The sequence below is a fragment of the Giraffa tippelskirchi genome, chromosome 7 (assembly GCF_054371585.1).
Source record: "Giraffa tippelskirchi isolate mGirTip1 chromosome 7, T2T-mGirTip1v1.2.pri, whole genome shotgun sequence".
In the NCBI taxonomy this organism is placed as follows: Eukaryota; Metazoa; Chordata; class Mammalia; order Artiodactyla; family Giraffidae; genus Giraffa; species Giraffa tippelskirchi.
In genome coordinates, this window is record NC_137281.1 from 39365614 (window position 1) to 39389614 (window position 24001).

Consider the following 24001-nt stretch of genomic DNA (forward strand, 5'->3'; position numbering starts at 1 on the left):
GGAAAATATACAAAATTTTAAACAATGTATAAATCAGAAAACATAACTGCACAAGTGTTAAATGACTATGTTGTTGTTTAGTTGCTAAGTCATGTCCAACTCTTTGCAACCTGGTGAACTGTAGCCCACCAGACTCCTCAGTCCATGGGATTTCCCAAGCAGGAATACTGGAGTGGGTTGCCATTTCCTTCTCCAGAGGATCTTTCCAACCCATGGACTGACCTGTGTCTCCTGCACTGGAGGGCAAGTTCTTTACCATGGAGCCATCTATATGCTTATATAAATTTATTTATAAAGTCCTTAATTCCGTAAGATTATCTATAAGGTACTATTGGCTTGAGCCTCATCTATCATCTCTGACATACGCTGTCCCCACTCTCAGCACCTCCCTATGTTCTGACACACAGCCATTTCTGTTTCTGGGACGCACTAAGCTTATTTCAACCAATGGGTCACTGCTATTCCCTCTACCTTGCAATTTTATTTCTCACATCTTTACATTGCTGCCTTGTTCTCATCACTCAAGTCTCAGGACAGATGTCCCCTCAGAGTGATCTCCCTTGACCACTTTACCTAATGTTATCTCCATTCCTTCAGGTATTCTCTACCATCTTATGATTTTATTTTCTTTGGTCTCAGAAATTATCTTATATATTTGTTTACATACCCATCAGAATTTATAAGCTCTATTAAAGCAGTGGTTCATCTGTCTCATTCATTTTAGTCATAGCACAAGAATGGTACACAGTGGTGTAGCACAATGGTTCACAGTGTGCTCTAGCTGGAGCCAGCACAAATATACGAGTGTCTGTGTGTTACCATTATATACTTTTGAAAAATCATAAACCAAGATCACACTGTAAGGACTGTTCTTTCTCTCTGACTCTTTGAAGTTAACTATCTTATCTTAGGGGGCTTCCCAGGTGGCTCAGTGGAAAAGAATCTACCTGCAATGCACGAGACGTGGGCTTGATCCCTGGGTGGGGAAGATCCCACGGAGGCTGAAATGGCCACCTACTCCAGTATTCTTGCCTGGGAAATCCCATGGACAGAGAGGGGCCTGGCTGACTACAGTCCATGGGGTTGCAAAGAGCCGGACATGACTTAGTGACTAAAACATCCTGTTTCAGAGCTCTAAGTGAGTATGTATGTAGGAATTTACATGATGATTTTTACTTACTGCATTAGATAATATAAAAGTACTGATTAGTTTCTAATTTTTTTTTTAAATGAACAATGCAGCAATGTACATCACTGTACCACATTATCATTAACATGTGTGATTATTGCTGAGTCAGATTCCTAAGAGTTGATTTAATATTCTTGAATATTTATTATTTCAGGGGAATTTTTAGATTCTGTTTGGTTATATGAATAAATTGTTAACATTTTTGATTGGGGTTGCATTTCTGTGTTTATAAACTCGTTTAAAATGTATAGTTTTTCTAATTGACAAATCTTATAATTAAGTTTGGTAATTTACTTTTTTTAAATCATACATGACCAGTAGGTATACCCATAAGTGTTCTAAATCTTTTTTTCTACTATGAAGTAGATTTCCTCTTCCATAATTTTTCTACCTCTGGTAGTACTGATATTTAAGAAGGCTAAATGTCGTATTTATCCTCTATCCTGTTAATTCACTAATTCATTAATTTTATAGTGGTTTGCAGATTCCATTGACTTTTTAGGCATATAAACATGCCAATATGCAAACAGTAATATTTTAATAAACATCTCTTTTAATTTACTTATTTATAATGTTTCACACATAATTATACCTATTTCCAAAACATATTAAACAGTAATGATTATTTGGCAGTCGTATTATTCCTCATTGTAAAGTTTTACATTTTAAAAGGCTGTCTATTAAAATGGATTCCACGCATCAATGCTTAATATAAATTTCTTTAAACCATTTAGCAGTTATTTTGACAGTAGGTAAGACTTACACACATTGATTCTTATAAATTATTAGACAGGTGTCTTTCGAAGTGAACAGTTATATTATTATCAGTTCCATGAATTCTGTGTTAGCTTTTTGGCCCTTTCTTAACTCCAAAGGGTTTTAAGTTTAAAAAGCCACTTTCTTTTTTCTTTAAATTTCATAATACTTATTAAGCATAATAGATTCATGTATGTAAGTAGAACTGGATTTAAAATTTTTTTAGTTGTCAGAATTTGAAAATGCCACTTTCTTGATTGCATTTTTCTCCTTTTATAGTTGACTAGATCATCATTAATGAGATCTGACACCAAAAAAGCAAAATGAAGGTTAAAGAGTGAAATAAAAGTAATCCATTATTTGAAGACAATTAGAAAACTTAAAAACACATTATAATTTTAAGACATAAATAACCTCCAAAATTTAACTCTCCCTGTATTATAACCTATCATGTCAGGTATCTGAAGAATTAAATTGAAGCAGTGCCTAGCTCAATATGTTATCATTTAACTGCCTTGTATCAACTTATTTATGCAGATAAATTTCGGTAAGTACATAGTTGAACACCTTAAAATATTATAATAATAAAGTATTCCAAAAGTTAACTTTTTTTTAAGGGACAGAAATACTTACTCTACCACTGATGGCATCTATATCTATTTCTGCCTTTTTCGCCCATTTTTGCCAGAAGTTTGGATCATCTAATGAAATATCTGTTCGGTTTCCAGATGCCACAAAACTTGCCTGAAATACATAATGGTAATTTTTCAAAATCTTTTGAAGCTTAGAGGAAAAATCTATTAAAGTATATCTAAAATCTTATCTCCTCATATTTACTGTGGACAGAATTTGAATTCAGCATATACATAACACGTACACTCAAAGGATGTTCCAAATTGCAATGATCTGAAACAGCACAGCATCTGCTTATGGCAACAAGCTTAGTAACAACAGAGGCTGGAGTTTTAGGAGCAAAGTTAAAAGAGTTATTTAACTTTGGGTAAGCTGGGATCAAATCTTTTTGGTCAAAAAAACCACATGATACAGAATCGATTTTTAAAAATACTATGCAAATATAAAGAAATTAGGTTACAAGAATTTTAAACCTGTTTGCCCTATACAGCTCATTTTCTGGTATTCTACTTTATTTCTATCCTGAAAAATGCAATAAAGATGAGAAATAAAGAAAAATGAGTCACTGCCTATTTTTATTTTAAAAACTCTTTTCCTAATGACAAAAGTACTGCATAAGCACTACAAAAGTTTAAAAGAAAACAAAAATGATTTATTTTCTTAAATATTATAGAAATTATATAAAGTCTTTCAACTAAATCAAACTTTAGACATTATAGTTTGACACTCTGATTCATGAATAACCATTATCTGCAACTTAAGTTCCTAAAAATAGATATGCTGCTTCAAAGAAAAGTCATCACAGTGCTTCATAAAAATGAAATATGCGGTGAAGATATATAATACTTTAAGAAAAGAGCCTAAACTGTGGCAGATTTTATTTTCATCCTCTAAAATCACTGTGGAGGGTGACTGCGGCCACAAAATTAAAAGATGCTTGCTCCTTGAAAGAAAATCTATGGAAAAACTAGACAGTGTATTAAAAAACAGAGACATCACTTTGCCGACAAAGGTCTATATAGTCAAGGCTATGGTTTTTCCAGTAGTCATGTACAGATGTGAGAGTTGGACCATAAAGAAGGCTGAACGCCGAAGAATTGATGCTTTTGAACTGTGGTGCTGGAGAAGATTCTTGAGAATCCCTTGGAAAGCAAGGAGAGCAAACCAGTTAATCTTAAAAGAAATCAACCCTGAGTATTCAATTGCAAGGACTGATCCTAAAGATGAAGCTCTAATACTTTGGCTACCTGAAGCAAAGAGTTGACTCATTGGAAAAGACCCTGATGCTGGGAAAGATTGAGGGCAGGAGGAGAAGGGGGCGACAGAGAATGAGATGTTTTGATGGCATCACCGAATCAACTCGCTTGAGTTTGAGCAACCTCTGGGAGATAGTAAAGGACAGGAAAGCCTGGCAGGCTGCAGTCCATGGGGTTGCAAAGAATTGGACACAACTTAGCAACTGAACAACAAAACTTCTATGAAAATAAATGGAAGAATATAGTTACATAAAATGATTTTCAAAGGAGAATATAATTAGTGAATGACTGTAAGATAATGGCTAATTATCTGAGGTATAATCAAATGAGAAAAATCTTCATTTGCATTTCAATGGAACTTTAAAATGCAGAAAATTACACACAGGTAATAAAACTACTACAAGTAAACAAGCCATTTATGAAATTCAAGATAACTGAAAGTTTAAACACTGAAAAACTGATGGATGGTATCAAGGAATTAGTGTTGAAAATTCCCATGCAGTCCTGTGGTTAGGACACTGCACTTTCATTGCTGAAGATGTGGGTTCAATACCTGGTTGAGGAACTAAGATCCTAGCTCCACCAACACCCCTCAAAAGTGTTTACTATATTTAACTAAGTCTAGTTAGTCTTATTATGCACCCTGCTCCATATATATAGTGAAGAAAGTGAAAGTGTCAGTCGCTCAGTTGTGTCCAACTCTGCGACACCATGGACTGTAGCCCACCAGGCTCCTTTATTCATGGGATTCTCCAGGCAAGAATACTCGAGTTGGGTAGCCATTCCCTTCTCCAGGGGATCTTCCCAAACCAGAGATCGAACCCAAGTCCCCTGCATTACAGGCAGATTGTTTACCATCTGAGCCACCAGGGAAACCTGCTTCCATATATGGAACTTCTTATCAAAATCTCTTTGGTAATGCAAAGAAACATGTACTGGAATTACAGTTACCAAAACCACTGAAAACAACTGAGCAATTGAAGTTCTAGAAGTTCTAGGGAAAAGCCAAAAATAGCACCAACTTAATTGCTTTGGTGCCACTACATAGTAGTGCCATATTCTACTATGCCAAATGCCCATCATACAGTGGCATTTCCACACAATTATGGAAATGAAAAAATTGTAAGTACAGACTTATGAGGTACCTCTTCAGCTACTGTAGTGTTACCTCTTCAGTAAGCTCTTTTTTCAAATGCAACAATTACTATCTGGTCTGAAGGTTTAAAATAGATACTTAAGTGCTTAAGTATTTCACATTCTTAGAGAACAGCTGGTTATGATTAGATACCTGAGGAAAATAAAACTCACAGAGCACTTTATAGAAAAGAAGGAAAAGGTCAAGCATGATTATTATGTTCTCCCCTTTCAGGACAAGAAAAACTTATCAATGTTATTAACTGTCCAGAGTCACTAAGCTTATCAGCCAGAATTCAAGTCTTGCTGTTCTGACTTTCCATGACTACTATAATTAACACTGTAAATGAAGATATGCCTTCACTAATTAAAAAATAATTAAGGAGAATATCCCTATGCTTAGTTTAACCATCAAAGGTGATTTCTATGACTAATACCTCTTGGTTAAATTAACTAAATTTCAGATAATTTCAGGCAAGAGGGGGAAAATATCTGTACATAGTGTGTTGACAACTTGAGTAAGGAATCCAAAGGAAACAAGATTTTCCAGGAAAGAAGCTAGAACCAGGGCATATCTAACCAATCATGACTAGTTTTAGTTCTTAACCTTATACTTCTACAGTATTTTTTGTTTTCACAATACTACTTCCTTCTGCTTTTTTCTCTATTGACTCCCAAATCTGTATCTGTAACCTAGGCAACTCTCCTGGATATCTCCACTTGGATGCCCTATAAATGTCACAAATATTGCAGCTCCAATATTTTATTTTCTCCATATGAACTTCATTATTCTGCATTCTCTATTTTACTTAATGACACCAGAAATTGGTCTAGTTAAAGTTATTTTTGACACCTCCTTCCACAAATTTCTAACTGCTTATCAATTCCTGTTGATTCAAATGGGTCTCCACTGCTCTGGTTAGACCTCTGACATAGCTTACAGAAGTCTCTTATCTGGTCTCTATACTTTCAGTCATTCACATTTCAATCTCATTCTCTACACTGCTGCTAGAGTTAAATTTCTAAACCAGAGAGCATTATGTCCATTTTCTGCTTGAATGGATTTAGAAGCTTTTCAACTGCCTCACAATCGAGTTCAAATCCATCAAAATGGAATTTTTTTGAGCTTTTCACAATTTAGGTCCAATCTCCCTAACCTTTATTTCACGTCCATTTTAATTTACTCTGCACATCCATACACACCTGCACCATAGTTCTTGAAATCTTCCTTGTAGTTTAGCAACATATAGTTCATTTATGTGGCTATCTCTTTTTGTAACACAACTAAATTCAAACTTCCTTCCAGAGTCAGCTTAAATGTATTTCCTCTGCAAGGACTTTCTTGATTTGCTGTTCTCCCATTTTATGCAGAATTAATACTTTCTCTTTTACTCTTTTTCAGTGACTAGAATCCTTTCATCTTCATATTCCCACCACTTAGTAAAGTACCTGACAACACGATTACATTAGTTTGCCTACTGAATGCAAGAGGAAAATTTTCATATTAAGACTGGTATCATTACTTTTGGTGTAGCACCTGCCATACTACACTGCTCTCCATAAAGATGCACAAAGACTTCTGGGTTGGAAGTGGAGAGGGGACGAAGGAAGAAAATGCAGAAAGGAAATAAAGTGTGAGGAGAAATCTGTATGAATCACTACAGGTGGGACAGAATACTGCAATAAAAAACTCTTTAGATGAACACAAGATACATGTTTACCAGCAGGGAGGTGGGGGAGGGAAGAAGGGAAGAGGGTGGGCATAAAGGCGGCTAGTACATTTTTTAAATGTTTTCCCCAAATAGGAATGTTAAAGTAATTAATATTTCTTTTCAATACACAAACTTCATCTCACTCTCCCTAAACTTGATTTAAATACTTAAAATAAAATTAGAAATCCTTTCTCTCCTTAAGTACTCTAAATTATGTTAATGTAAAATGATTTAACCTCCTACACTATGTTACTTATATTTTGCTCTAACTTTCACATGTATATTCTTTCATTCCTTAATTTAACTTCAAATGTTCTACTCTGATTAATACTTAGAACCATTTCTAGTTATTAACCCCTACTCCATCCATTTCACTAGCATAAGAGTACACGTGAAATTTGATATGAGAGAGCAGATAAAAATGAAGGAAAAGAATATATCATCTACTTCTTCTGAGTAATTCTGTTTATGTAAACATTAAGTAGGTGCTCCTCAAATAATGGTAGAGTAAGAGACAGTTAAATTTTTTTTAGGAGAGAACACTACAGGTATGTTTATCAAGTATCATTCACTGTTACCTTGGCAAATGTTGACCCACGTCCTTCTGACTCAATTGTAATGGTTTTTGTGCGACGTAGTAAAATCTGATCAATATCTTCTTCACAGAATTTAGAGCCTTCATCTTCTTCTTCCATAATGGCACCATAAGCACCTCTTCGAAGCAGATCTTCTATTTCCTTTTTGGAAAGCTGTTGAATCTAAAGAGAAAAACTTTTGGTAATAATTCTGTAAAGCTCATAAAATGAGAAAGTATCCCTAAAGAACATTTAAAATAACAGAAGTCATGTTTAAATTGCCTTTTGGGCTCGTGGAGTACCGAGAGAATTCTCTGAAGAACATATTGAAAGTGCTGACTCTTTACTATCTTTAAACTAAGGTCTGCCATTTGCCCACGATAACTTCAGTTAAAACAAAGCCTCTGGGGCAGGTAATCTCTCAAGATTCTTTTTAGTACTAGAATTCAATAGTTGTTATAATCACGAGGTATAAAAAAGATTTTGAGGGGAAAAATGCCAAAAACACCATTTATAACAAGACAGAGCCAACAGTAGTAGTTTAGCCCTAAAGAAACCAATTTGAAAACTTTTTTATAGAAAAAATGTGGAAAAACAAGAAATTCTATTTTGCTGTGTCATAATACAAACAACTTGAAAAAGGAAGAATTTCTACTTTTGAGAGTAGTGAATCCTACTCTTAGGATTCACAAGTATTGGAGCTATATAGCCAGAACAGGTTTCAAAGCGTTAACTAATAAATATAGCTCTATTCTGAAATTCCTCCTTATGTAAAAATATCTACTTAGTGTTCAATATGGATCAAAATTAAATAATATGCTATCTGGGGTTTAAATTAAATGTAAACAAAAACAGGAAAACTCCAAACAAAGAAGAAAATATACATACACCACCAACATTACTTTCTCTTCCACTCATGCTCTGTAACACAGCCTTATCTAGACCCAGTTTCAGACTGGCTCGGTCAAACATCTCTCTTTCATATGAGTTACGAGTCACTAGTCGGTAGACTTTAACTGCTTTATTCTGACCAATTCTGTGGCAACGAGCTTGGGCCTGTAAAAAATGAAACATTATAGATATAATTTATTTCATAAAATAGCATAAAAGGCATTACACATTAAGCTATCTTGATGGAATATAAAAATATGTGTAAGAATATTTTAGTTACTCCTGCTACTGAATTGCATATACCCTTTCTCTGGAAATGAAGGCAGGGCTTACTAAAATGAGAAATGATTCCAAAATCAGCAATAAATTTAAATGTGTATTTCAGAGAATATGAATCCATGAAGAAATATCACAATCAGCAATGAGTTAAAATTTAAACTTAGTATGTTGGAGAACATAAATCCATGAAGTAACACTATTTCTTAAAGAGCATGTCATCAATATAATTTTAGACAGGAACATGAATTCTATGAACAAATTTTTTTTAGCCGCTGGCTTTAAACTTAAACCCTAAATTTCTAGTTTTTTTCTCCTTGCTACATTATCAACAATCCTTTCAATATATTTTAGTTAAGCTGGTAATTCTGAGAGGGCTAAAATCCTAAGGTGAATAACTCTGGAGGCCTAAATTTTATTTAAACATGCAAAGAACAAATTATCTAATATGTAGACATTTTGAAAGTAAAGACAGTAGAGATTACATAAGAGCTTCATATATTATCTCAAATTCCTACTGAGCTTAAAATCTGTCTGATAAATTTTGAACTAGATTATACAAATGAAAGGTTAAAACATTATTGTTTATTAAGTCAGGTGTATTCTCAAGAATAATATCAATTACAGTACTACTGAAACTACTATGAACAATAGAAGACGAATGTTTCCAATACTTTGTTCTCATCTAGTAGCCTTCCTAGAAACAGATTTTCTATCAACTCTGACTCACTATAACCACTAATTAATATTCCCATGCTTTTAGGAAATTCAAGTGGTCTTAATTTAAATGTATACATTAATTTTCTCTAGTATTTCATAAAAAGCAAATTCAGTTATGTCTCAACTCTATGCATACTAGATTATGTAATGATTAAGATGAAATCAGGATAAATAAGCACTTATTTTTAAAGAAGTAAAATAAGTTATTCTTAAGCTTATTCTAAGCATTTCACAAATATATGATATACTTTAAACAATTAAATATTATACTCAAGTAGGTAAGCCATTTTTAGAAGATATATAATCTAAATAAGTATATTTTATTATATTTTACTGTCATTAAATTAAAATAATTTTATCTATTTTATTTGGCACTGATATTTCTTAGGGAAAATACACGTTAATTGTCCAAATAAAAATAAAACAGGTGGATTATCAAAGATAGCTATAGAAATTTAAAAAAATTCTCTTAGCCAGGGAATTTGTTTACCTGAAGGTCATTTTGAGGATTCCAATCAGAATCAAAAATTATACATGTATCAGCTGCAGTTAAGTTGATGCCCAACCCACCAGCTCGCGTACACAGAAGAAAGACAAATCGATCTGAATCAGGTTTACTAAATCGATCTATAGCAGCTTGTCGAAGATTCCCTCTGACTCTTCCATCAATTCGCTCATATAAATATCTATCAAGTGAAATGCAATAAATTCAGATAGATGAATATAATGACAATAAAGGCATTCTATCAAATTGACAGACACATAGCTATAGTTTTGCTGCAACATTAATGTTTACTACAAAATTAAGAAGTGATATTACTCCAACTAGTTTCTATGGTTTTATAATTCTCAGTGTTTGTGCTAAACAGAAAATACAAAATAATATAAAGTCACAAAATCTCTGCATTACTGGATATATAGGTAAAAAGCTTTACAATTAATATACTTTACTGATCTCACTGGGCTTCCCAGCTGGTATTAGAGGTAAAGAAGCTGCCTGCCAATGCAGGAGATGTTAAGAGACATGGATTTCGCAGCACTGTTTATAATAGCCAGGACATGGAAGCAACCTAGATGTCCATCAGCAGACGAATGGATAAGAAAGCTGTGGTACATATACACAATGGAATATTACTCAGCCATTAAAAAGAATACATTTGAATCAGTTCTAATCAGGTGGATGAAACTGGAGCCTATTATACAGAGTGAAGTAACCCAGAAAGAAAAACACCAATACAGCATACTAACGCATATGTATGGAATTTAGAAAGATGGTAACGATAACCCTGTATGCGAGACAGCAAAAGAGACACAGATGTATAGAACAGTCTTTTGGACTCTATGGGAGAGGGCGAGGGCGGGATGATGTGGGAGAATGGCATTGAAGCATGTAAATTATCATATGTGAAACGAATTGCCAGTCCAGCTTCGATCCATGATACAGGGTGCTTGGGGCTGGTGCACTGGGATGATCCAGAGGGATGGGATGGGGAGGGAGGTGGGAGGGGGGTTCAGGATGGGGAACACATGTACACCCATGGCGGATTCATGTCAATGTATGGCAAAACCAATATAATATTGTAAAGTAAAAAAAAATAAGAGACATGGATTTGATCCCTGGGTCAGGAAGATCCCCTGGAGGTCAGGAAGATCCCCTGGAGTCTTATCAGCAGTTGCACTGTTATCTCTGGGGCCTGTGAAATGGGGAGTGTGACTCCTAACAGTGTTACTTTTGAATGAAAGAAATCTGAGGTTTTCCATGAAATTCATCATTAAGTCAAATTTATCTTATAAAGTTCTTTGTGTGAAGACATCAAGAAAATGCAAGAATGGCTATTTTAAGAATATTGCAATTTAATCCTCCTTCTACTTGGTATAAAATGGAGAATACAAATTTTGCAATAAGACTAAAAGAGAGAACACTGACACTAAAAGTGGAACTGAAAACAAAATGAAAAATAAAAATGTACTATAAAATATCTGAAAATATAAACTAGCATCTACTGGTCTTTACTTATTAATAAGGGTCAAAATATCATAAACTAAAATTACAGCTGAATCTTCAGATTCTCCTTTATATTAGTGTGTTGATTTCCAGTTGGCCCACAAATACTCTGATAAATATCCTATGATAAATATCTTATTTATCTAAATACTGATTAGATATTATTGCAGAGATTATCTTGCTGCCATACACCATAAAACCAAACCAAAACAAAAAACCTACATTAAGCACATGAGAAAAGATGAAAGCAAGAGCAAATATTATACAGCATACAGTAAGTCAAAGTCCAGCAAGTTCAGGTTCTAATTTTGACACTAAAAAAGATCTGAAAAAGGATCTTGAATCATTTTCTTTAATTTTGAAGATGGTTATTAAATCCATTTAAAATGTCGCTACTACAAGGTTAACAGACAAATCAAATAAAATATAACCTAATACACCCATCAATAGGTCAGCAAACATCTGTCAATGTGCAAAATTTTCTTAATCTCATTTGCCTTGTCTACTATTGCAAAATATGTAGGTTAGGAAAACCTGATACATAATCTTAAACAATCTTTATGTACAGATTTAAATGGATTCTTATCTATATAAAAAGGAAGACTTGAGTAAAGTTGGGTTACAGTAAACTGTTCTGCAGAAACCTTAATACCATATACTTAGCATACTTTATAGTATAATTCATGGTGAATTACATGCCTTACCTTTTATGTATAAGATAGTCCTCCAGGATATCAAGGCAGCGTACCATCTGAGAGAAGATGAGCACTTTATGACCTCCTGCTTTCATTTTGGGAAGCAATTTATCAATAAGGACCAATTTACCAGCAGACTGGATCATTGCTTGAAGATGAAAATCAGAAGCAGCTGGATTATATGTATCTCTAAATTCTCCAAGTATTTTCTCCTCAGCACCTGTTAAAGAAATATAAGATAGCATCAACACACAAATGCAGATACTCTCAACTACTTTCTTTTTAAATTAGTGATCTTCTGTGCTTCTTTAACACATTAAAATTTTCTAATGTAGCTACACTGCTTTTGTTAGAATTATTTATGTTTGTGGGTAAATCCCCACCAACACTAGCCTATAATTCCAATGAGGATAAAGACAGTGTCTTAAGCACTTTTTTAATCTCCCAAGACAACTGGCATAATGTCTTACATAAATTTATGTCTGCTAAATGTTGAATGTGTGTTCTTAGTGAAAACGTAGTTCTATCCTAAGTGAGGAAACACAGACTCTTAAATAAATTTCTAGTATTTAAAAACCAATACAACAGTGGTCACCACTGCAAAGTGATCATAATCTAGATGTGTCTATAGGCATCCTGCTTGCCATCAAAACAAGCAAACAGGAAAAATTAAAAGGGAAGTCAAGTTATAGTTCTTTGACCACACTTCTCCTAGAGTCTAAATTAGCATTAAGGGCGCTCTCCTTTCCTCCAGCCTGTCTAGCCTTAAGAGTACCAGAATTGCAAGCAAGTTAGTTACTGGTCTAAGAAATGGCTTGTCTTGCATAAAGAGTATATTCCCAGGAATAAGTAAAAATACTCTAATGTACAGACAGATCATTAATAGAGAAGCTGTCAAGATCTTAAAAAGTAATGTTATCAGAGCACACAAATTTAGAGACAATAACGAGAGTATCCAGACTGAAAAGAAACCAGGAAGAAAAATGTAAATTCGGAGATTCAAACATGGGCTTTACTGTCTTTGTCCATAAGGAGGATTAAGCTGGTGGAGGAACCGCACTCCACATTAGACTGAACACGTCTCCTGCTTTTGTAATCTGGTGATGCTAACATGGGGCACTGTTATGAAGTAGCTCACACTGTCCCCAACTCTGGAACAACTGTAATCCCACAGAACACCAGAGTGGAGAGTTACAGGGTCAGTGCCTTTCCTTGCAGCAGCTCCTATCTCTGTCTTACTTTTTTGAGCATTCGTTATTTTTTCATGAGTATTTGTTGAAAGCAAAGGATTTCTTTGCAATCCTTTTCGACTACCTTTGATAAGATATGGGTGATTACAGCACTTCCTGAGCTCCATCATGGTATTGACCAAGTTGGGTACATTAGTCTGCCCTGCTCCTTTGGATAAAAATGAGAAGTTCTTCTCCAGAATAGCCCGGTAGTATTTCTTCTGAATGTTAGTAAGTTCTACTTCAATGATGGTTTCTTCCTTGGGTGCCAACTTCTTTTCCACATCTTCTTTCAATCGTCTCAACATCATTGGTTTCAAGATAGCCTGAAGTTTCTGCACCTACATAAAAAATGATGAAAATATAGGTAGCATACATATGCATAATTACAATGAGAAGAGATCTGATGTACCTATTTACAAAGACTAATACAATACCTGTTCCTCTGTTTTCAGATCCCCAAATTCTTGCATAAACGTTGATTCAGAAGGAAACCTTAGGGGCTCCAGAAAGTGAAGAAGACTGAATAGTTCTTCAACTGTATTTTGGAGAGGTGTGCCAGTCAAAAGCACCTTGTGTTCCTATATAAAGCAAGAATAACATGCCAATAACATGTACTATCATGTCCATGTCACACACTATTGTAAAAGATGATATGAAAGTTGACATAGATTATCAAATGTTTACATGTTTTTGAAAAGCAAACATTTTTCTGACCATTATTTTCAAGAATCAACTCAAAATATATCTCCACCCACTCATCTTCATTAATTTAAATTACTCTCATTAATTTACTCTGCATTATTCTCATAATAGCTTGCTTTGTCTGCTATTAATTTTTACCTATCGCTTTTAAAAGAAAAATAGTAAATAATTAGAAGTGTATTTTTAGGTTTTTATTCAAGGAAACAGACAAATTCTTGGGGAGTACCTAGCCATTCTTGGTATGGTAATTTGTATACAAAACAGTGCTCATTCTTTATAATTTAGCAGATCATCACTTGACTTCTTACAAAAGAACAAGTTCTTACATCATTAAAGTAACAATCCAACAATGTGAAGGGCTGACTGGAATATTTCTGAGCTAGACATGCATTAAAAATTAAACATAATAGTAACAAAAGGAAATAAAGTATTTTAGTGATAATAGTATAAGGTATTTAAAATCTGATTTGAAAATACCTCTAAATCTTAAGCAAAATATTTATATATGTATCCGCATGTCTACATAAGTATTTGATGTTAGTAAATACTCTAGACTGATATATACCAATCTGTAAATACTGGGTTAAGGAGTGGAAGAGTACGAGTGGGCATGGATGAAGACTAAGAAGGAGCACTTTAGTGTTTTACTTTATGTAGTTCTGTACTTTTGAGTCATTTGTTCAAGTTCTCATGTACTAATTATGTGATGCTAATTAAATCGAAATGTTAAAAAAACACAAAGTACTTCAATTTGAAAGCAAGCACATTAATAAGATGACTTTCAAAAATCCCATTTAACATAAATACATAATAATACATAAATACATGCTAATTGTGCAGAAACTTTATTCCTCTATGATAAAGTGATCTGAATAATATTTTAACTTTGGTGAAAGGGGTTTTCATTGAGTAATTTAGCCTTAAAACTTAAATACTTTTATTTCTTTTCAATAGGACACTCTCCCAAGGTTTCTCTCTTTAAATTACAAAATTACTAAAGCTTTTAAGAGAAAAGTATTAAAAAAATTTAAGTCTCAGAAAACAGATGAGATTTTTTTCCCTTAATAATTAAAGCAAAATAATCTTAATTATCAGATAGAAATCAGAAATCTGTATTTTAAAATTAAAAATAAAAGGAATAAGTTTTTGGCACTAGCTCTTTTTACTATGTAGCTAAGAAATGAAAGTCATTAAAATGACATTAAGTCACTTACCAGATTCATGAGTTTCAGACCTTCTAGAAGTTTACAGTTTTTATTTTTTAACCTATGTGCTTCATCAATAATTACACATCGCCACTCAATTGCATTAAGCTCTCCACATCCTCCAAGAATCATTTCAAAAGTGGTGATGATGGCTTGGAATCTGTAAGCTCCTCGAATAATACGCCCCTAGAAATTTATTACCAAATGTAATAATTTGCTGGAATGTCTTGATCATAATTTTTAATTCCTATCAAGCAGCACACGAATCACTTAATGACATTTGCTATAAAACATTTTCCATAGAAACTTTTATATATGCAGAGATACTCCCTTAAAATGAGGAATCTCAGCATTAAAACTGTATTAGATTGGAGTTTTCAAGAATGTTGTCAAAAATTTTGCCAAAACAATTATACAATTAATTATATCCAAAAAAGTATTCCTTGATAAGACATTTTATAATTTTTAAGAATTGTAACAACAATGTTAAGTCAAAAAAGAAATGGTTATTATAAAATGTAGCCAAAGAAATTTCAGTGTTTATGTTTATTATTTATATCCATGACTCCACACATATAATGGCAAGTAAGTAGTTAATATAAAAACTGGCCACTCATGTCATTTCGTTAGCAAGTATTTATTGGCTGTTTATGTGCGAGACTCTGTTCTAGCTGCATGAGATACAGCAGTAAACAAGACAGACAAAAATAATTATCCAAGTGGAACTTACATTCCAATTACTCAAGTACAGAACATAACCATTAAGGAAAAAAGAAACCCCCAAATTAAAAAACAAAATCAAAGAAATTATGTTAGAGAGTAATAAAGGTCACAGACTCAGATAACACAGGGATGTTTATGGGAAGTATGGGCTTGGAGGTGACCATTCCAACTCTATTACAATGGCTGGGAGGCCATCACTAAGAAGTGACATTTGAGCAAAGTCCTGAAGATCAGGGAGGAAGGCATGTTGATATCTAGAGATCTAGACCAGGAAGCATTCTTGGTAGAAACAGAGAATGTGAATGCCATAACATGGGAATATCTTTGTCAGTATTCAAGTATTAGCAAGAAATCTAGTGAGACTAAAATACAGTGAATGGAGGGGATGAGGCTACATAGGGTCTTGAAAGCTGTGGTGAGGACTCTTGGCTTTTACTTTGAGCAAGAAGCTATTAGAGGGTTTTGAGAGAAGAAGCATCATGATTTGACATATTTTAAGAGAATTCCTTGGCTGTTCTGGTAAAAATAGTCTGAAAAAGGCCAAGGACAAGATCACAGAAACCAGTTAAGAGATTGTTGTAGTAATTCAAACAAGAGATCATCAATGGAGGCCATGAGATTTGGAGGCCTCCATCATCAATGGAGGTCAGTTCTGGATTTAATTTGAAGCTGGAACCAACAGGATTTACTAACGGGTAAGAATGGAGTGAGTTTAAGACAGGATTCAAGTTTTGACTAAACTTTTGGGATCAAACAACTAGAAGCTGGGGTTGCCATGTACTACCATGAGGAAATACAGGATTTCAGTTTTGGACATGTTATGTTTGAGATGTCTATTAGCTATTCAAGTGGGGTAATTGAGTAGGTATTTGCATATGACTCGAATTTAGGAAAGAAGTTAGAACTGGTGATATAGATTTGGGAGTTTCCAGCAGTACAGATGGTAATTCAGTCGTGTGACCAAATGAAATCTCTGATGGAATGAGTATGGATATAAAAAGTAGAAGATTGAGCTCTGGGTTACCCCCAAGTTTAGATAAGACAAGAAGGAATCACTTAAAGGGGGCTTCAAAAGGAAAGTGATATAGGACCAGAATAAAGTCCTAGATTCCAAGTGAAGAGAATGTTTAAATAGCATTGAAAATTATAAACTATTGGGAGAAATGAAGGGTTAAGAAAGATCATGTGATCTGATTTAGATTTTTAAATTTCTATCAACTTAAATTACAGTAATTTTAGAACAATTCATATTGATTGCATACACTGGCCATTAAGCCAAACAATAACTCCAGCAGAATATTAGAATAGGTACAAAATATAAGTCTATACATCTCTAAAAACCTGGGATATGATGCATTCAGTTACAGTGATATTGTACTGTTTAAAAACAAAGGTTCTTGAGTATGACTTGGTTTTATTAATACCAGTTTTTCTCTATGATTTTAGGGAAAACAATATCACTTCTTTTTACTTCAGCTTCCTCATTTGTAAATGAGGATGATACACCTATTCACAAGGTAGATATTACACAGATTACATGAAATACTACACGTAAACTGTTCAGCATAATGCACGGCATGTGGTAAATACTCAATAAATGTCTGTAGATATTAGTGTTATTATCTGTTACTTTTTCCAGGGCAATTCAGAAAATTACAGCATAATTTTGCCATTTCTGTGATTTCAAATTATTTAATAACATGGAAAAAAGCAGAAGTTAAATGTTCAATTTAATTTATAAAAAAATATATTTTAAATAGTTAACTCTGAAAGTTATTTCTATATTTAAAGTATAGATCTATTTAGCTCATTACATGAGACATCCTTAACTCCTGAAATTTTAAACCCTGCACACAATATTCTAGAATGTATAACATTTACCATAAAACATAATTTAATACATACTATTCAGTTTATAACACATCAGGAATCTTTCAGCTTTCTGGCTATCACATTTACACCAAACTCATGAAATACATATTAAATCTTAAACTTCTAATATTTTAAAAAATACCTTTAAAAAGCTAGAGTAAATGGTTTTAATGATACCATATAGCTCTAAAATTTTACAAATGTGCAATTAGAATAATAAAACACTATGGAAGAAAATCAAACAACTTAAGTTGTCATAGGCTCCAAAAATGCAAGTTGATAATTTTTAGTAGAACTGATTATAGAAATGCCTAATTTCATAGAAATCTAATTGTTTTAAACATTAAAGTAGAAGAAAAATGAGGTTAAAGGAACAAAATCAATTAATTTTACTGATATTCAGCCTCAAGTAAGTAGAAAATCAGTTATAATTGGTAGGCAAAAGTAAAAGGCTATGCACTTTATCTTATGTTAATCTAGAACATATCTCATGACCTGGCCATATGATATAATGAACCTTATAAAACGTTAAGAATCAGTAAAAGAAAATAAAATATTAAGGTACTATATCGAGGCAGAGTGCCATAATCTTTTCTAATGAAACAGCACAATTTTGTGTGAAATGTGTTTTAGTTCATTTTGTTTTTTATTTCTTAGTAAAAGTTTTACCTAAGAAGAGTCAAACTACTACTCAAAACTGCAACTTAGCATTTCATGTTTTCTAAACTTAACCTTCTGCTGGGAAATTCTTTCATATAATGTCATCTCAATTTTATGATCTGTATATTTAGCAGAAAAAGAGGTATCCCTTCCTAAAGAGTAAGTGGTCAAAGTAAAATGGAAAATATTCCTCTAGAATATGGAGAAGAAAACCATCAAAGCAAGGGAAGAAAGATACAGAGGTATGTGTGTACCAGTATACAAAACAACCCAAAATGTCTACCATCAAAACTCACTGAACACACAAGACAACCTACGGTTTCACCTCAATGGGCATTCAAACCCATGGTGGTCACTGAAGAAGTAAATTTTTTAAATGGAGGGAAAAAACTAGACGTGATCAAAGAGACAGTTATTATTTTTAAAATAAATTTAATGTGTATTTAAAACAATTAGTAAAACAATTAGTCTAGCTAAAAAATTAAGTATAAAATCAAATTTGTACGTTTGTATAAATCAGCATACTTCCTTCCAGTGAACTACAGTGTGAACTTGCCTACTTTTGTCATTTCTTTCTTCAGCTACTAAAATTTATTGTAAAATAAATATGATGAATAAAGAGATCAAACTAAGTAGGCAATTAAATCTATCACAAATTAGAAAGTAATTAATATGTAATGCTTATCTTTTTAAAATCTGACCTTTCAAACAACAAACAAAATCACCAATAACACACCTGTGAGTCCCTGAAGTACATTTCATATTGCTGTATCATTTGTCTGCTAATCAGGCTCCCATGATAAACCACAACATTAATATCAGTCCACGTACGAAATTCTCTCTCCCAGTTTGCAATAGTAGAAAGTGGAGCAATAATCAGGAAAGGTCCTCTTATACCAGTCAGAAGGATTTCGTAGAGGAATGTAATTGATTGAATGGTTTTGCCAAGACCCATTTCATCTGCTAAAATGCAGTTTCGTCTGAAATAAACAAATATATTACCCATGTATATTTTGGGTTTTCTGTATACTACAATGTTTTAAAAGATAAATATAAAAAAAAGCAGAGAGATCAGGTTAAAATACTTGCATTTATAAAAACGTGAAAATTTCTGAAGTGCAGATTTGGTTAAAGGTTATAATTTTATTATACTATTACAAAGGGAAAACTATAGATTTTTTGTAGCTCCAAAATAAAGATACCACCTGTTAGATATTTGAGTTTTTAAAAGAACAAAATGGCAAGAACAAAGCAAACTAAATGTTATTTATTCAGGAAACATTTATTAAATGCCTTCTTATCTCAGGGATATATGTATATATAAAAAGAACATGTTCTCTGCCTTCCAGGGGCTTGTATCTATTAGAAAAGCAGACACAAATAAAAAGTCATGCAACGTGCTACCAACAGAAGCACAAATGAAGAACTGGTTTTCAATTCTGGCTATGTACTGGAATAGCCTAAGAAACAATTACCCATGGCCTTCTCCTTTACATTCTGATTCAATATGCAAAGTAGGATAAAAGCAACTGAAATTTTTAAAATAAGCTGCACAGATGATTGTGATATATGGCCAATTAAGAATCATCAGTGTTAAGTTCATTATGGAAGCTCAGATGAGTAAGTATCTAACTGCAACTAGAAGAGCTGAGAGAAGTAGACTGCCTTCAGAGAGGAGGTCAGTAGGGTTTTGCCAGAGGGCAGAACAAAGGGGTATAAGTGTAAAGAATACGATTAACTGGGAGGCAACAAGTAGTTTAATATGGTTTTGAGGGAATGGTAAAGGAAGGGATATTACTAAGATAAGCAGGGGTCATAAATAAAGGTTATGGACATCATTTTATTGAGAATGGGAGTCACTAAACATTGTTAAAGAAACCTGATGAGATTAGGTTTGTACTTGAAGCTGACTCTGGTGCCACAGGAATACTAGAAGGTGAGGTGACTTGAAATTGGGACAGTAATTGGGAAAGTACCAAAATAATACTAAAGTTAACTACATGTTAGAATGATCTGGACTTAATGATTAATCAGATATATGGAGTGTAGGATGACAGTCAGATTTAAATTTGGGTGACTAAGTAAGTTGTATTATTCTTAACCAAGAGTAAAATATGGAAGAGTAAGTTTGATATGGAGGAAACAGGAAATAATAAGGTTACTTCTGAATTTGTTGTGTTTAAAATACCACTGAGATAGACATTAAAGTAGCAAGAAGCAAACAAATATGGGCTTGAATTAATGCCTTAGAGATGTTACTGATAAGTGAAGAAACGGGGGCGGGGGGGGCGTGGTATAAAGTTTGGCTTAGGCAGAACAAACATGTAATGAGAAGACAGAAAAAAATCAAACGTTGGGAAAGAAAAAAACAACACTGAAAGGGTAGGCAGAGGAAGAAGAACCAGCAAAGACTATTGAAAGGAATAGTTACAGAGGTAGTAGAGAGCTGGGAGTGTTAACGCTATGGAAGCTTTTGGAAGTGAGAATGGGAGAAAAGTTTAAAAAAGGACTAGAACTACATCCAATGCAGCAGAGACAGCAATTTAAGGCTGAAAAAACATTGTGGATTGCAAAATTAAGAGTTTCAGAGATGATACAGAATTAAATTCTCCTTAGGTTTAAGGAGAATTGGAGATAAGAAAACAGGAAGAGTTCATGATGGCTATACTTCCTAGATCTCTAACTTGGAAGTTACAAAGAGGGATCAAGGTAGCCAGAAGGAAAAACAGAGCTAAGAGAAGATTAATCCTTTCCTTTAAAATTTTTATATATAGGTTAAACCCAAATCTGTTCACAGACTGAAGGGATAGCATTAGTCTTAATGGGATAGTTTGAAGATACAACAGAGAAGGCTGATAAGTGATGGAAGTGAGGTTCTAAAGACTGGATGAGATGCCTGTCTAGAGTTGAGGTTGTAGCATCAGTCTTGGTTCTGGGGAGGCACCGTTTAACTTCTGATAGGAGGACAGAGGCATGAATGGCTAAGGATGGAGATACATTTTTAGGCTTGGGTATGAGGGCAGGCAACAATCTGAATGAATTCAACTACTGGTCCTAGACTTCTCTAAGAAGCAGTCATATATAGAGAGTGAAGGGGGTAGGGTTCTGATAAAATGCTTTAGGAAAATGGTATAAGTTTAAAACAAGCAACTGAGAAAGGGTACTGCTAAGAGAAGACAATTAAAATTTTGTTGACTATTTTACCAGGAAGATTCTCTTGGGAAAAGTGATAACACTTAGAAAATACAAACAAGGGGAAAGAGCACTCCATGGGATAACAGATCCCCCTAACTCCACTGGACTGAGTTGATGGACATACCATTGCCATGGACTCATGACTCACCGTTACTTAGTGAAACAGAAGAATCATGTGACAAGTAAAAACACAGAAAAATGATTCTGAATAAGTGTCATAAAATTTTGCTACCATTACTAATAATAGTACCTCATTTGCTCTTTTATATACATAATCAGACTTCTTTATCAATCAAGATATGTTTTTACTTCTTTTGCAATTAATTTTCCATCTCACTAAAAAAAGGTTACATAATATTCCAGAAAGTTTTTTAAACAATTTGGAAAATTAATAATAAATGGGGGTAATCCATTAATAGGTTCTTATATTTTATATTCTATTCCTTATCAATTACTGAAAATCTGCTTCCTTGAAGACATACATTACAGACTTATCTAACTCTTTAGATGAAATTGCTCATACCTTAGTAACTAGATTCAGTTACTGGCAGACAGTAGTGTAAGGTGAAAAACACTCAATAACATAGTTGATGTTTGATGATGTTAAGAAAGGTATTTCAAATTTGATTATGAATCAACATATCAACCTTCTTCTATTCTGATTGCTACATATTTAAGGGAAGCAACTATAGTCAAAATTCTAAGTTATAATGTACATTATCTTCCAGAGGTAACCACAATTTTTCTTTCAATAATGAAGACTCCATGATAGTAATAATGTAGCAACATTAGTATCAATTTTACTTAATGTATTTCGGAACACATTTTAAAAACACACATAAATTTTTTTTTTATTAATACATACTACATACCTATTGTACCAATTGAATAAGAGCCAGTTGAGTCCTTCCAGTTGGTATTCCCTGAGTTGATTGCCATTTTTATAATCCCTGGATTGATCTATTTTTTTCCAAACATTAGGAGGAGGACGATCCTTTGTGGAAAAACAAATGAATGATGTATTTCAGACTTTTTAATTTTCCATACATCTCATACATGGTAAAAACACTGCTTTTAAAATAATCACAGAAGAATAACATTACATGGCATTATGATGAAATTTTACAAACATCTAAGGACCAAATAAGTTTTACATAAACTCTTCCAGAAAACTGAAGAGGAAGGCATAGTCTCAACTCATTCTGTGAAACTCTGATATTGAAATTAGACAAAGGCATTACAAGAAAGCTAGAGATCAATATCCTGCATAAACAGAGATAAAAAATTCGTAACAAAATTTTAGCAAATGGAATCTAATAACATATAAAAAGGGTAATACAGCATGACCAAGTGCGGTTTTTCTCAGGTATGGAAGGTGGATTAAATTTGAAAATTAATCAGTGTTGATCAGACTAAAAAAATCTATGATAATCTCAGATCGATCTAAAAAGGGGATTTGAAAACTCCGGCATTTATTCCTAATAAATAAACTCTCCTTAAATTTTGAATAGAGGGAAATTTCCTCAACTTAATAAGATCCATCCATGAAAAAGCCATCTATCATATGTTCTGGTTAAAAAATGAATACATTCTCCCTAAAATCAGAAAAGGCAAGGATGTCCACTCTCATCACTTCTTTTCAACACTGTACTATAGACTGTAATAGCAATCAAGCAAGAAAAAGAAATAAAAGTCATCAAGATTAAAAAGGAAGAAGTGAAACTATTAATTTACAGAAGATATGATTTGACTATACAGAAAATCCTGTGAAATCTAGAAAAAACACAAACTAAGAAGTGATTTTACCAACACTGCATAAGATCAGTATACAGAAAATTGTATTCAACATTGTAGAAACAACTATAAATAAATTTTAAAAGTACTATCTTACAATAGTACCCAAATATGAAATATTCAGGGTTTAATAAAAAAAAAAATTCTTAAATGGTAGCCAATGAACTTTAATTAACTATAATGTATTTTAAATTATTGTTTTAAAATAATTTCCACATTAAATAATATTCTCCAATAATTTTCCTTTCAGTAATCCAATCACTATTTCCTTACTTTCGGAACAAATTTCATTTGTTCAAAAATACTTCACATATTTTACATGTTGTTTTATTTAATAATAATAGACTGGCAAAAAGAAAAAAATCACTTACCTCCCATATTACTTGACTTTGATAAACTAGCACTGTTGTCAAATTGATTTTACTTTAACTAAAGGGATTCATTCTAGTGGCTACATTATCAAAGACTACAAATGTATCTAAGGCAGTGGCTCTTCCCACCATGTGCATCAAAATCAACTTTTAACACCTGGGGTCCACTCAGACACATTCTGATTCTGGAGCCAGGATATAGAAACTAGGCACCTCTAATTTTTGAAAAGTTCCAAAGCGTTACTGATAAACACCTCTGACGGACAACCAGTGATCTAAAAAACAGCTTACTTAATAAGGCTAAAGATCAGGTTACCACTGAAGTATGGATCCCACCCCAAAAATTGAATTTTTCCTCTTCATAATAGCCTTTAGACTGCTCCTCCCTGAATTAATTAACACTTA

The 24001-nt window shown here is 33.3% G+C and overlaps 1 protein-coding gene across 15 annotated transcripts in view; it reads right to left on the reverse strand.

The window, feature by feature from the left end:
• CHD9 (chromodomain helicase DNA binding protein 9) overlaps positions 1 to 24001 on the reverse strand; it is a 156716-nt gene that overhangs the window by 42214 nt on the left and 90501 nt on the right. For all 15 annotated transcript variants that reach the window (XM_081514422.1, XM_081514432.1, XM_081514431.1 and 12 more), the window contains 10 exons: positions 22304 to 22425; positions 18973 to 19216; positions 14991 to 15167; positions 13509 to 13652; positions 13157 to 13412; positions 11852 to 12062; positions 9633 to 9828; positions 8144 to 8311; positions 7259 to 7438; positions 2579 to 2689 (listed from right to left, as the gene is read on the reverse strand). In XM_081514422.1, the coding sequence (XP_081370548.1) occupies positions 2579 to 2689; positions 7259 to 7438; positions 8144 to 8311; positions 9633 to 9828; positions 11852 to 12062; positions 13157 to 13412; positions 13509 to 13652; positions 14991 to 15167; positions 18973 to 19216; positions 22304 to 22425 (1809 nt within the window). The remainder of the gene's footprint in view (positions 1 to 2578; positions 2690 to 7258; positions 7439 to 8143; positions 8312 to 9632; positions 9829 to 11851; positions 12063 to 13156; positions 13413 to 13508; positions 13653 to 14990; positions 15168 to 18972; positions 19217 to 22303; positions 22426 to 24001) is intronic.